General features: G+C 39.6%; 1 protein-coding gene across 2 annotated transcripts; it reads left to right on the plus strand.

The window, feature by feature from the left end:
- Positions 1 to 1,441: 1,441 nt before the first annotated feature.
- Positions 1,442 to 9,654, plus strand: LOC114571879 (uncharacterized). 2 transcript variants are annotated; one of them, XM_028603138.1, is made up of 8 exons: positions 2,914 to 2,942; positions 5,240 to 5,495; positions 6,693 to 6,817; positions 7,086 to 7,208; positions 7,405 to 7,429; positions 7,554 to 7,598; positions 8,478 to 8,571; positions 8,672 to 9,654. In XM_028603138.1, the coding sequence occupies exons 2-8, from the start codon at positions 5,456 to 5,458 to the stop codon at positions 8,748 to 8,750; spliced, it is 531 nt and encodes a 176-aa protein (XP_028458939.1). In that variant the 5' UTR covers positions 2,914 to 2,942; positions 5,240 to 5,455; the 3' UTR covers positions 8,751 to 9,654. The 2 variants fall into 2 exon arrangements, with proteins under 2 accessions (XP_028458938.1, XP_028458939.1); XM_028603137.1 differs by lacking the exons at positions 2,914 to 2,942; positions 5,240 to 5,495 and adding an exon at positions 1,442 to 1,951.
- The last annotated feature ends 4,815 nt before the right edge of the window (positions 9,655 to 14,469 follow it).

Here is a 14,469-nt window from a genome sequence, read left to right on the forward strand (position 1 = left end):
ACAAAACGGTGACTTTGCGCGGGTATGAAGTGCCGTGGGTTGCCAGCCGTAACGGAGCTCAATCAAGCTCACAGCAGGCTGGGGTCTGTGAAGGAAGGAAGGCAGGCCGGGCGGCAAGGCAGTAACTGCACAATTGCATGTGCACCTCTGGAGTCTCCACTAGGGTGACCAGATTTCCGGGAGCTGAAACCGGGACACTTTGCGTGTGACCGTAGTGCTTGTGCACGTGCACACGCTTTTTAACGTGAACATGTGCCAGCCGAGGTCAGACATAGACAGTAACTTCATTATTTTGATCATAGGCTCCTCATCTAATAATAAATGTTTTTTTGTTTTTTTTTTCGGTAAAATTAACAAAATTGTAGCAACATCCTTTTTCAGTTCAGAATGAGATTTATGTTGAGACTTTTCTAAAAAAGATTTTTGAGGTGTTATTTATTCCAATAACACCAAAAGAATTAAAATGATTGAACATTTTTAGCATTGAACACTTCATTTCCTGCATTCTGGTGAATTTGTATGCACCTATTTCTACCTTTTTCTGAATCAGTGTATGCTGCAAATATCGTTATGTAAAGAGAAAAATAGATTACAATCCAAATATAAAAACATAATGGAATATATTGAAGTAAGGCTAACAGGCATTATGTATTGCTTTCAAATATGTATTTTCCTTTGGATGGACTTTTCTAATTATAGCTGAGTCAGCACACATGTAGCCTAGGCATCATTTACTCCTCCCTCCTGTTTTGCTCTTTTGTTGTTAATGTAGGCCTATTAATAAACCCCTGGACTGTAATATTTCAGATGTGTTTGAGCAATGTCCAAAACTTTGTGCACATTCAAAATACAGTATCTGTGTTCTCTGTGATTTGGAGGAGTCGTGATTTAGAGAAAAATAAAGTTATAATAGGCTATTACAAGAATAAAGTCACTATTTCAGAAATCTACCTGCACCATAGTCTGGTTTTACGTGATTGCTGTAGCTCTCAGACCTCCTGACAGACACAGAGCCCTGTTTGGGTGTCTGAATGAGACAAAGAGTTTAGCTAGGGAAGTGGCCGTACGCTGCTCTACATCGGAGGTGGAAAACCGAATCTACTGCAGAAATACACGGAGCACAAACGCAACACATCTATCTACCGCAGCATGTCGACAGCAGAGCGCATCTGTTATAACCTGAGGCTGCGCTGCATTTTACAGAGAGAGTGGACACTAAGAGACGCACAGGTCTTCTTCAGAGCTCCGTGGGGTTTAGTCTGAACAATAGACTGTAAACATCACGTCACAGGAACTTCAAACTAAATCATTAGTATTGCGCTCCTTAACTTTGTGTTGATGGCATCAATGTATTACACTAATTTGGCTAGGATTCCTCCAAAAACTTCACCCGGCTTTCACAGCTTTTCCTCCACGTAGAGACGGCAACAAACACAACATGGTCGGACCCTGCATGTATTTTTAACGGAAATACGAACGCAGCCAGTCGACGGATTTTTGTGCGAGACTTCCGGTCAAGCACTTCCGCTCACTGGCTAGCTAAACTCACTTTTCACCGTAGCAGTTAATCCTTCGTAACAACTAAGTTAACAAATCGTTATGGCTTCGAGGAAGACTGGGATTGTTTGTGCAGTTAGAGGGTGTCATAATAACTGGTACAAAAGAAAAATTTATTTGGAGCAGGAGTGTTTTAATCACCGAACGCGTACGAGAGCTGAATGTATATGCGATGTACCCTTCGACCTTTGCCCGCCGCCGAAGAATGAGGAACCCCTTCGCCTGTGGTTAAAAGCTTTAAATTTGAAGAAACCACCGAAGCGACCGTATGTTTGTTCTTTTCATTTCGTGAACACAAGACCTACAGAAGACCACCCGATACCAGAAAAGTGGCTGGGCTACGAAGTCCCAATAAAAACTCTAAGGAGACGTGTCAGGAGGTTAGCAGACACAGGTAAGTTAACGGATGTTTAATTATAGAATATGGGGCAAAAGTTCATTTATTTCAGTAATTAAACTTAAAAGGTGAAACTAATATATTATATAGACTCATTACATGCATTATATAATATTAGTTTCACCTTTTAAGTTTAATTACTGAAATAAATGAACTTTTGCACCATATTCTTATATTTCGAGTTTCACCTGTATGCTCTCACATAAAGCCAACTGTCTTTTAAGTTTGTTCTCTCTGTATATTTATTGATGTATCTGTATTTTTTTCATCCCTGCTAGCCCAGGGCATTTGTAAAAATTGGAAGCAATATGATTATTTGAATGAGCACTAATACAGGTGTTGCCCCTTGCCCTTGCCATCCTGAAGAATGACACTAGCTGTGTGTTGTACACAGGCCTTTCTCTCAGTGCCTTTTTTGATCATGTTAAATATCTGGAACAGTTCTATAAAGCAAACTTTAAGATGCACATAATGGATCAAATATTGATGATGAAATTATAATGCACAAGAATGTGTTTTGGATCTCAGGTTTTAAAAAATAGTTATTGTGTTTGGCACCTTTTCAAGTATTGTATAATATCAACTTATTTTTAGACTATTTAAATGTTTACAGATAAAAAAACATGATATTTAACTTGTGTCCAACTAAAATGTGTATTAAAATTTTCAATCTGTTTTTTCAATCGAGTTTTTCAATCTGTTTTTTCAATCGAGTGGATGTTGCCCTAACCACATGTAAATAACTAAAGAAGTGTATTTTATGTACATAAACTGGCAAAAAGATACAGTATTTCACTAATGGAATTTATTAACTTATGTAATTTGTTTACATTGAATGTAATTACAATTATTCACTTTAAAAATGAACTCAGCCAGCTGATTTCACTAATTAGTTAGTGAAATCAGCTGGCTGAGTTCATTGGTGGAATAAACACTTTTACTGTGGACTTTTACTTTCTGAACCTGGAATTGACACCTCTGAAAAAGGGTAAAACAACTAAATTTAAACATTTCACTTATGGCATTATTTGGCCATACCTGGTTGCAGTGTTCCCGTGGAACCTAGGAAACCGATGCTCTCTAAGAAAGTTATCTGGCTTAGTAGATGCACGCACGGGGACCTTTTTTGCAGAGCTAGCGGTTACTCTTAATTTACGAGCATCAAACCACAAGTGGGAGGCACTCTGCATTTTAGTGGACTCCTCCAAACTGGCACATTTATCCCCATCTAATTTAATGTACATATCATAAAATGACATGCATTTCTGGCACTGTATGTCCGTGCCATGTTCACTATGAGGCTGCTGGAGCTGTGTGGGAGCTGCTGGAATTTGCTCTGGTTCAGCAGATATGCATTTGTGCAGAAGGCTGCCCACTGGAACATTTGCGACTTCTAAGCTCATCTTCAGTGCTTCATGTGAGCTGTAGGCCGGAGTTGGCGGTAGAGATGGAGAGATGGGCAGGATGTTCTCAGAGACATCAGAACTTTTTGTGGTGCCTGAAACATATATTGCTCAACCTTTCGGGGACTAAATTACGCCGTGTCCCTGAGTTCCAGTGGCGCTGCTCATCTGTGCAGGACAATCCAGTCATACCTTTGGAGACCGCAAACTGCACCTTTAACAAAGTTTAAATAGAACAGTTGCATATTTTTAATGTATTACAGTCCTTGGTGTCACAATACTTGTATAGAAAATATAATAATATATTTTTCAACTTACCTTGATGATGTACTTAAACAAATTGCCATTCGAAATTAGACTGGTATGAATTAGAATTGGTGAAAATAGAAACTTACTTTACCTACACAGAAGAGGTGGTTCACCAAAATGTGGTGTGCTGACAGAATATAACATTTACCCAAACTTGAATGACCTTACCTTAACCCAAGGAGCATCAATGAACAAGAGATTAGACTTTTACTTATCTGGAAAAGGTGCACGATCTGTTAATTAAAAAATAAAAACGTTAGTCATATACTAAATTTGATTTAACAGATGCTTTAGAAGCCAATGTTTTCATCAGCTCTTTAGCACTTATTTGTATTGTTTGGGTATCAAATAGAAATAAACTCGAAGCTTCAATGTAAATCTAGCTTAATCTAAAATCTAGTTTATTTTAATGTGACAAACTTGCATCAAGAGCTCGGTGAGTACACATCAGATTGGTACAATGTTGTGTCAAACTTCAAGCCTAAACATTATGAGGTAGGCAACAGTTCAGTTAACGTTTTGATATCAAATTGTAACGTTAGTTCAATCCCAAACATTTAGTACTGCTATCTGTGTAAAATAAACTGACAATCTAATCACAACGAGGCAACAGCTAAAGTTAGTATATTTTGACACTGAACCATACACTGTATATAAAACAGACAATTTAACAGGCAATTCATTAACTTACCTTCCATAAGATCGCCGCTGCGTGACTGCAGGACTTCCCCTGTCCCGCGACACAGGAGCACCCGGCCGTCTCAACAGTGCCGGTAGATGTAGTCAGGATCCATGCAGAGTGAACGTCAGACTTGCTTTGGCTTGGTTGAACATCAGCCTTCATAAATACCAGGTCATCGATGATGCTGTTATTGATTAACACCTTCCCAACTTTTCCACTGTGAAGGTACTGATACGCCTCTGTACTTTTATAATTGCGCATTGTAGACCCATCCGCACCAAGTGACAACACAAAATAATTAAATACGTCCTCGTACGTGATCTGAGGCCACTTCTTCATGTCATCCTCCCACTCATGAATAGTTTGAGGGTGTGGCACTGACCTGCCATTTGGACTATTAAGCGATTTTTCGAAATGTTCCCACGACATAGTTAACCAATTTAGTTAAGCTAAAGTTTTGTGTTAGTGTTGCCCAGGGAAGCAATGGAACGGAAGTCCCGCACAAAAACCGGAAGTTCGACCCATATTTACGTCCGCGTTCGAAAATAAAGCGAATTCGCCTCGGAAAAATAATCTGGAAAAAGTTACATTTGGGATTACACTCAAAACATTCGGGGCTCAAGCCCCAGCAAAATCGTCTGACGCCGCTCCTCCTAAAACCTGGACATTTTAGCGTCCCGACAGGCTTTTGTCGGGACACGGGACATTAACTTCAAAATCGGGACTGTCCTGGTCAAACCGGGACGTATGGTCACCCTAGTCTCCACTTCTCTTCTTCCTCCAGTGAAGTCTGACACACAGAGTCTGTTGCATCATCATCTAAGATCCACACCTCCTAGTGGGGTGATGATCAGGCGATCTAAAAGTTAGAGAACCTGTCTCTTCTTTCAGCTGATATTCAGGGGAAGTCCATTCAATTTACGGAGAGTGTAGTGAGGAGAGGAGCTAGCGAGAATTGAGTCATTTCTCAAGCATAAGTGACGGCACGCTACTGACAGAATACACACACGCCGAGTGTAGCCTACACCGTGAAGGACGAGAGAGCAAGTTGGTTTATAACGTAAAGAGAGGTGTGCTATAGCGACCGTCAGTCGGGCTGCAGACAGGATGCCGAAGCGCGTGGGTTACCTGTGGATCGTCTACCACGGTAAGTATATGCTAAACTTTTATTTAATGAATTAACCATATAGCCCGCAGATTGCGTAATCAGAGTAGGCTTACTCTATCTCTATCTGTAATCAATAATATCAATAATCGGTTCATTGCATCATTTCATAAACATCCCTGTAAATTAATGAATGAGAATGAGAGATCGGATGATATGAAGGCATTTACTATAAAAAGCATGACATGACACACAAACACAAACACACACGCAAACGCGCATACGTACGCACTCCCAGCTTTAAGCAGTTATAACGAGAAGTTATATTTTTTTGTATGTTAGAAAACGTTATGGTGGATTATTCGCAAGAAATAAACTATCCTAAATATGTGGAAAATGTGATTTCTGTTTTGCTGAGCCATGTTGTTTCTTCGAGGCACGATTGCTCGACAGTTGTTGCCAAAAATATTCTTCCGAAAATGTTTCATCATCAAGAACGTCACCCAGACATTTTTTCTTGTGTTTGTGTGGAGGGAGTCTGGTGAGTGGAGGAGGAGGAGGGGGGGACGGGACAATATCAACAGTATCAACACTGTGTTCCTCTCTTGTTTAGGGGCTGTAGAGTTAGTTGAGCAAAGTTGTAAAATAATTGACACAGGATAGCAGCTCCACAATACTGGATTTTTGAGCCTGTTGGCAATATAATGGCTGATATTCATCTCTTTTTTGGTGGGGCTGATATGGCTGACATGGGCAATAGGCTACAGACATGAAGCACACGGGCCATTGGGTGGAATGAATTTAGGAATCTAACTAGGATAACAACTTAAGTGTGGTGACAGTGGCAGGGATGCCTTCATGGGCTGTCCGAATGATCAACTGCTGGTGTTTACAATATGTGTTCACCTGTACAGAGTATTTGAATACGCAAAAAGAAAAAAAGAAACTACATTAGTTTTATTATTATTACTACTGTTATTATTATTACTGTTTGTGAAAAGACGCAGTGTAAAAGAAACGTTTAGCACAAGACATCGTCATCACTAAAAATCCTAATCCTGGTGTTTATGGGGTGCAGAGGATGAAAGCTTAACAACACAACAAAGTTATTTTAACAGTTTTTGGAGCTTACACAACATGTGTGGTTCCAGTCTTGTAATTGTATTATCATATCTAGAATAAAGGCTAAGACAAGATCATGCTTCTGGTAATGCATTTTCCCTTTTTTTTCTCCCCCAGTCTTTTTGGGTATCTGCATAGCTCAGGACCTTCCCTGCACTGTGACTCATGAAGGTAGACGGACACGTTACAATGTCCCAGAGTTCAATGAAACCGGCTGCTATTACCAGTGGACTAACGGCACTGTAAGTTAAAACACTATCCCACATATACCTCTGTCATGGCAGACATTTTTTACTTGTCATAGTAAGCAAAATCTCTGAAAGGTAGGCCCTTTAACTGTAGTTTAAGTCAGCTGTACTCATGTAAGAATGATTTGTGATACATGTGCTTGTTTTGATGAAGATGATAGTACAGATATGTGCCCAAAAGGTCACCATTCATATGAAGTGTCAATCTTAACTAGTTTGTAAAGCTGTTTGGATTTTACGGTCTTCTATATGTCCACTTTAGAAGTTCCCGCTGGCTACCCACGAGACACCTATGGATAAGCAGGTGGAGATGAAAAGCCACCAGACTCTTCTTACTAATGTGTGCTCAGAGGTGATCTATTACAATCGCGACTGCCTGACCGAGGTACAGTATTACACTGTTGACGTAACTGCATGCATGAAGGATTTTATGCAGAGATACAAAGTAAAGTTAGTTTTTTCTGAATTATGTTGATATAAACTGATCCATTTTAATAATATTTGGTTGTGTGTGATGAGAAGATTTAAGAACTGTATTTACTGAAACTTAAAGATAATGAAAACCAATTATTTCTGTTTAGGGGAGGCGAGAGGCAACCTGCACTAGTGAGTATTATGATCTCTCAGACTTTGCTTCATATGTTTCTTTTTTCTCTCCTTGATTTAGTTTGAAGTAAATGGCTATTCTATTCATACAATCTCATGAAGTAAGAATATCTTCTTTTTACAGCCAACTGCAGTGGACAGGTCAGCGCATTTCTGCAGACTGGAGAAGGTAGGAACTCAATTAATTTAAGTGAATTATATTGTAGTTTTATATTTGTATCAGATATGGGTTACATCCATAAGAGGTATGAGATAACAGTTATCTAAAAAAGAGATATGATTCAGACATAACACATATTTGAACTGAGCAGAAAGGCATGAAGTGTGAATAAAATCGGTCTGGGTTTTTTGGGTAGTATTTATGAATGAAAGCACTTCCAGGCAAACCACATCCTGTCACATGAAGTCAACAGGAAGCAGTGACACATAATGAAACCTCACAATAACAGCATCTCATGTTTTAACTGGCAAAAATGGGTAGAAATTGATTTCATTCACAATTTATGCCTTTTTTGCTCAGTTAGGTACTGTGTTTGTGCTTCCTATTTATCCCCAGATATATTGTAACACAAATCAGTGGATTACACTGTACACAATACTGTACAGTGACTGAACTGGTCTTGCCTAATGTTGTTTATTGCTTACACTCTTGATACAGCAGTGTTCAGGTGTGTTCACACAGAACACAAGGGGATTTTAGACACGATTGCATACTAACTCAATAGATAGACGCAAGTGGGCACGAGTAGAAGAACATTTTCCTAGGCAGAGGCTAGTGAGGCGAAGACGCACGGGCACAAGTTTAAAATGTTTCAACTTGAGAGAAAAATTTGAGCTCATCTGGACTGCTTTATGGATATGCTTCCTAAACATACAGACACAAGAGGTGAAAGGAGAGAGGCTAGAGGGAAAGACAGGAACAAAAACAACTTTTGCTTTGCTTTCTGTCTGAACACACCTTTAAAGGAAATGTTTGACATTTTGGGAACCACAATTAATTGCCTATCGTTGGATCAACTGTTAAACACAAAATCTCTTCTCTTGACAGCGATTGCTCACTACCACTGGATTGCTCCTATTGTTGTCCCACTGCTTCTGCTGGGGCTGGGGCTATGGCTGGGGTTCAAGAATCGAACATTCCGGTACTTAAATTATGTAAATCTTTGTATAACAAGACACTAACTGCCCTTATCTGGCATGTTTTCTAATGTGCTGTTTTTTTTTTTTTTTTTTGGTATACAGCTGTGGAAACCTCTTTTACACTTCTGTGAAGACACAGAACAACATGCCGGATGTGGAGGAACGTGCATGCACTTTGTAGTTAGTGTATGGTGTAATTAGTTTGGACTTAAGCAAACACAATGAGATACAGCATTTATAATATCTTGCCACTATAAGCTTCCTTTTTTTGTTTTGTTATTCTGCTCACTTTTAAGCTAAAATCAAATCAAGTTGTCTACAGACATATTTTTAAATCTCCAGTCAGCTTCTAGCATTGACTTAATGTACAGCACCATGTAATCATAGTTTTTTTTAACAGTCTCAGCTGTGATAATAATTGCACAGCCAATAGTCATTAATTGGTGACACAGATGAATAGTTCTTGAGGCTGTGGAAGCTGACGGACTCTCTGCGGCGCCAGTGAGTGCACTTTGAGGGCCAATTCCTACTAATATACCCAGGGGCCTGTAACACGCAGCAAGATCAGACTAGTCTGGTTTTCTTTGGGTGAGCTAACATTGTTTTATGAGATGAAACTGTGATACCAGCGACATTAGGTTACATCTGCAGGAAAAAGTTATGTTTTCACCCAAAGAAAGTCTGGAAATACAAAGTGATTCTACTGACATAAAAGTATAAATAGGCTACTCTTAATTTGTGGTCAGTTTAGTGTAAACTCAGTATTGTCCATGTTGGGACCCTGTTGGAATGACAACCTGCTCCGAAGTTAAGCCTAAAGACAGCTGGCTAACCCACTAATCTTGCTTTGTGATACAGGCTCCTGGTCCACTCAGGACCCCAAAATATTGGTCTTAACGTGAGCCTAAGCTGTGGAAGCTTTTTGACTTGTAATGGAGCACCAGATAGTGCACTTTCTGGTCCTGTAGCATTACAGCAATCTCTTTAACCTCAACCTAAAGCCTTAACACACAGTAATTTCTTTGCTTTTTGCTCTACTGTGTAGAAAAATACATATCTCTTTAAATAAATATTATTCTGCGTGATAACATCTTATGATGTATTATATATTATATCAAATTATTATATATGTATATGTTCATACATTTGGGTATTATACTCAATATAGTTAGAAAATCTTAAATGATTTGATAACATGATGCTTTATATTATATGTACATATATATTTATATAAATTACAATCTACATGGTGAATATAATAGCGTATACAATGTAATGTCCAATACAAAAGCTAGCTTTGTTTGTGCGCCTAGCTTTTAGTGCGTAAAGATTTAGTTTGTTTTGTATCGGAATGCATTATATTTTGAGTACATTATGTTCAGTCATTGTATGTTTTTTAGTCTTAAATTATAAATCCATCTGTTTACTCAGATTACCATATGGAATTTTAAACACTATAATCATGTTTGTAGCATTAACTGCATTAGACCTCTGTTTCAGCTCTTTCATTGTGATTTGCTTTTGTTGTCAAACTAAAATAAACTCCCATTATTTGAAAATGAAAGTTGTTCATATTGTTGTACAACAGCAGAGGTATGTTCTACTATCTGATGATTTCTGTCTGCTGGTAAAACGGGTAAGGTGGGGGTATACTTGTGAGGAGTCTTGTGATAGGAAGTGAGTCATCCACTGTGTTTATGCACTGCTATTGTTCATAAGATAAGATAGACTTTATTAATTCCACACTGGGGAAATCCCTGTGCTACAGCAGCTCAAAAGAAAAACAATGTACACACATCAGAATAACACAAATACACATTAAGTAGACACAGGAGAAACAAATATACATAAAGTATAAGAACAAGAAAAAATAGAATTAGTTATAATAATAAAAGTAATAAAAACAGATATATTTACACAATAAACACTCTTATATAGACAGTACATATACACAGATATACAGATGAGTAAGGTGCGGATGAATAGATACGACATATTGCACAGTTGGAGGTAACAAGAGTGATAAATACATAAATATGCATAGTGCAGAATATTGTCCAGTGATCTTGTCGATCTTGGAATGTTTTATATTTGGCGTATATGTATGTTGGAATTGTGAAAGGGTTTGTGCTCTTGAATCTAGGCTTTTAGCCAAAATCAACAGTCCCATTGCATGCCTGCACACTGACCAAAAAATTGGATGAGGCTCTTAAGATGCAAAAAGAATTAAAAAAAAATTCGATGTGGAAAAAGTGACACATTTTGAAAAAAGAGGAACAAAAAGTGAATGTTTCAGTCAAAAGACCATTGTCAGAACAATTTACAGACCGTGTTATTTTATAGACATAAAGAGGCTAAACCTCTATACTATACTATGTACATGAACTGGTGATTAGATGTCATAAAGTACTAGTAAAACTATCACTATCACTGGCATTCATGGACTCCTGGATTAATGCTACTGTCACATCCAGGGCCTCATCAACCGTGAGGTGCTTTCCCATATGGCAAAAACCCAGAATCAGGGAGCTGATTATGGGACACATGCCAAGCAGCAGGCACACTTCTCTAGTTCACAGAGTGAAGGCTAGTGTGTGTCCTTGTAGCAGGTTTAACACAGCCATTAGCCCTAATTGCACGGAACTAGGGTTGCCTGGGGACCTCTAGTATTTTCTAATAATTGCGGAGGTTGTCTGTGATCTTAAATATCTTTTTGATATATAAAGTGTTATATAATCTTGCCCCCCTCCGCTGCATAGCTTCATCCTGAGACTTGAAAGCGGAGGAAGTACACGGGCCTCTGTAAAAGGGGACTGTGTAATACCATTTAGACGCACCACTTTTGGACAAAACGTGTTGTCAATAATAGGAGGTAAACTCTGGAATAGTTTGACCCTCCCAATAAGAGAGTGTCCTACATTCAACACTTTTAAAACTAATTTAAAACAGTGGCTTCTAGAAAACCAGAGATGCACTCACTTTTAACAGTCACACATTTCTTTACCCACACATTCACTGCTAAATTGAATGCAGTATAGAGGTGGATGAATAACGTCTTTGTCATCATGTATTTTTGTTGTTTTGCTTGTTTGTTTTGTCAATGTCACCATTATGTGTACCTTGTAGTGTATAGTGAATGAGTGCTGTATGATTGCTTGTTGTCTCTATATTAGTCTTATGTCACCTGCCTAGGGACTGCAAATGGAAAGTAGTTATTTTTACTAATTCTGGCATATGTACTTGGTGTTTTTATACAACAATGTTCATAAATATGCATGGTCCCTATCAACCCATTTTAGATTTGCGTCGGGCGCAAGAGATCGAGATCCGCCCACAAAGCTATTGCGTTTGGTGTTTGATACTTGTGTACAGATGAACAGTTGTTGCAGCTGTGGAACCCCACCCTGGCTTAGTTGGAATCATATACATACATACAAAATATAACAGAACTTAGTCTGGTAAGACTTGTAAATCTGCGAAATATGATAGAAAAGGCTGCCATATATGGACAAAAACTTATCAGTGTTACCTCTCATTTGGCGCTTTTCCATTACATGGTACCTACTCGCCTCGCCTCGACTCTACTCGCCTTTTTTGGTTTTCCATTACGAAAAAAAGTACCTGGTACCTGCTAACAGGTACTTTTTTTAGTACCTCCTCAGTTGAGGTTCCAAGTGAGCTGAGACGAGCCGAGAAGGTGACGTGAAACCCTACAGGCTACAGATTGGTCGGAAAGAATCGTCACTGATCACTGCGTTGTTAGCGACAGACGGCATTTTTAAATAGTTTAGCCAGCGGTGTTTTTTTGCTGCCTGAGGCTCCACGGTAGAGCTTTCTGCGTAGCATACAAGTGGCCTGATGGTTATACTGGTGCGCTGCTGTGTGTGTCGAGTTGCCGTGTGTGTGTGTGTGTGTGTAGCTGGTGAGCGAAGGATCAGTGAGAGAGTGCCGGCGATTAGCTCCGCAGCGAGTAGTGACTCTAGAGTCCTAGTGAGAGAAACAAAGTGTCTCCCCTGTTCTTTCTGACCACGGTGGGAAATCTGGAGCAGGAAAAGTTAACTATCTTGTTGATTTGATGTTGTTTACGGAGAAGGAGAACCAGGAAATGAGTCGGGGGAAATGCAATGCTACCAAGCCACGCCTACGGCAGTCGCTATGACGACCAGCCACGCACAGTGCGCCGAGTCGAGTCAAGGCGAGTCAAGCAGGTACCATGTAATGGAAAAACGCCTATTGTGTACTTAATTTTCTCAAGTTTCAAGAAAGACATTACATCTTTAAACCAATGTGAAACTGAAGGAGGGTTTGGAGACTTCCACTGTAAGAGAATTTGACGTCTGGCTAGTAAAGATGTGAAACTAAGAATCTTTCTGTGCCAAATGTAGTCGATCTGACTGGTCTGGAGTCCCAAAAATAACAATTTTGGTCAAATGCTAACACACTGCTGTCACAACTGTTAACCACACATTCAAAACAGAGTAGATTTCAGTCTGGTGCCTATCAAACACTGCTGATTGCAATTTTAGCTGAAAGCCTAAGTAGGTGTCTTATTTTAGACTAGGTAGTGAACATATATGGTATTTATACAGAGAAAGCTCAGAAAGTCTTTTTTTGTATACAAACACGAAATAAGAATGAAACAATTATACACTGTACTGTTTGAGAGAAACGGGTAAAAGAGCAAAGATACCAATATGTCCAGGTAAGATGTCTGAGGTTATGTACACAGCTATAAAAAAAAGTGAAAACACTATATCTTTACAATAGTAAAACTGCGTTCTTACTGTTTTTCAGAAAGTAATGGCGGTGAAAGCAATAGAAACACCACATTCATTTTTATTTAGAGATGACAAAATACTATATTGAAGAAAACTGCTGATTTTCATTCCTTCTTTTTTACCTTATGTAAAAAGTTGTATGCTATACAATCTATATTTTGTCCTTAAATAAACTATTGAGTAGTGTAAAAGTCACTCAAATTGTTCAAACTGTAAAGATTGAAAAAGTTTGTAATTTCTGTATTGGTGTTTGATGCTAGTGTTTTCACCCTCAGTGTGTTCTGAGTGACAGTGTGTGTTCTCTCAGTGAGGCTTGTGCATACTGTTTGGCTGCACTGAGCCTGTTTTGCAGGTGATGTGAACTGTTTAGCTCATGTGACTGTAGGTAGTGAAGACTGTAGTTTGAGTTTTGCACATGTGACTCCAGTTGTGCCCACTGTCGTTTAGCAATCGGAAAAAAACTGTAAGACAAATCCTCCTGGAACCACGAATGTCTGTACAAATGTTTGTGCCAATCCATCTCATTAGATGTAGAAATATGCCACTGGATGAATTACCTTTGACCTCCATCCATCCATCTTCGTCCGCTTATCCGGTATCGGGTCGCGGGGGGAGCAGCTCCAGCAGGGGACCCCAAACTTCCCTTTCCCGAGCCACATTTACCAGCTCCGACTGGGGGATCCTGAGGCATTCCCAGGCCAGGTTGGAGATATAATCCCTCCACCTAGTCCTGGGTCTTCCCCGAGGCCTCCTCCCAGCTGGAGGCACCCAGTGGGCATCCGTACCAGATGCCCGAACCACCTCAACTGGCTCCTTTCGACGCGAAGGAGCAGCGGCTCTACTCCGAGCTCCTTACGGATGACTGAGCTTCTCACCCTATCTCTAAGGGAGACGCCAGCCACCCTGAGGAAACCCATTTCGGCCGCTTGTACCCTGGATCTTGTTCTTTTGGTCATGACCCAGCCTTCATGACCATAGGTGAGGGTAGGAACGAAAACTGACCGGTAGATCGAGAGCTTTGCCTTCTGGCTCAGCTCTCTTTTCGTCACAACGGTGTGATAAATTGAATGTAATACTGCACCTGCTGCGCCGATTCTTCGACCAATCTCCCGCTCCATTGTC

This window comes from Perca flavescens, chromosome 17 (assembly GCF_004354835.1).
Source record: "Perca flavescens isolate YP-PL-M2 chromosome 17, PFLA_1.0, whole genome shotgun sequence".
In the NCBI taxonomy this organism is placed as follows: domain Eukaryota; kingdom Metazoa; phylum Chordata; class Actinopteri; order Perciformes; family Percidae; genus Perca; species Perca flavescens.

Coding starts and splice junctions, on each gene's coding strand:
- LOC114571879 (XM_028603137.1), top strand. CDS start 1,600: ATGGCTTCGAGGAAGACTGGGATTGTTTGTGCAGTTAGAGGGTGTCAT. Junction 1,952..6,692: donor CAGGAGGTTAGCAGACACAG/GTAAGTTAACGG, acceptor TTTCTCCCCCAG/TCTTTTTGGGTATCTGCATA. Junction 8,572..8,671: donor TTCAAGAATCGAACATTCCG/GTACTTAAATTA, acceptor TTTGGTATACAG/CTGTGGAAACCTCTTTTACA.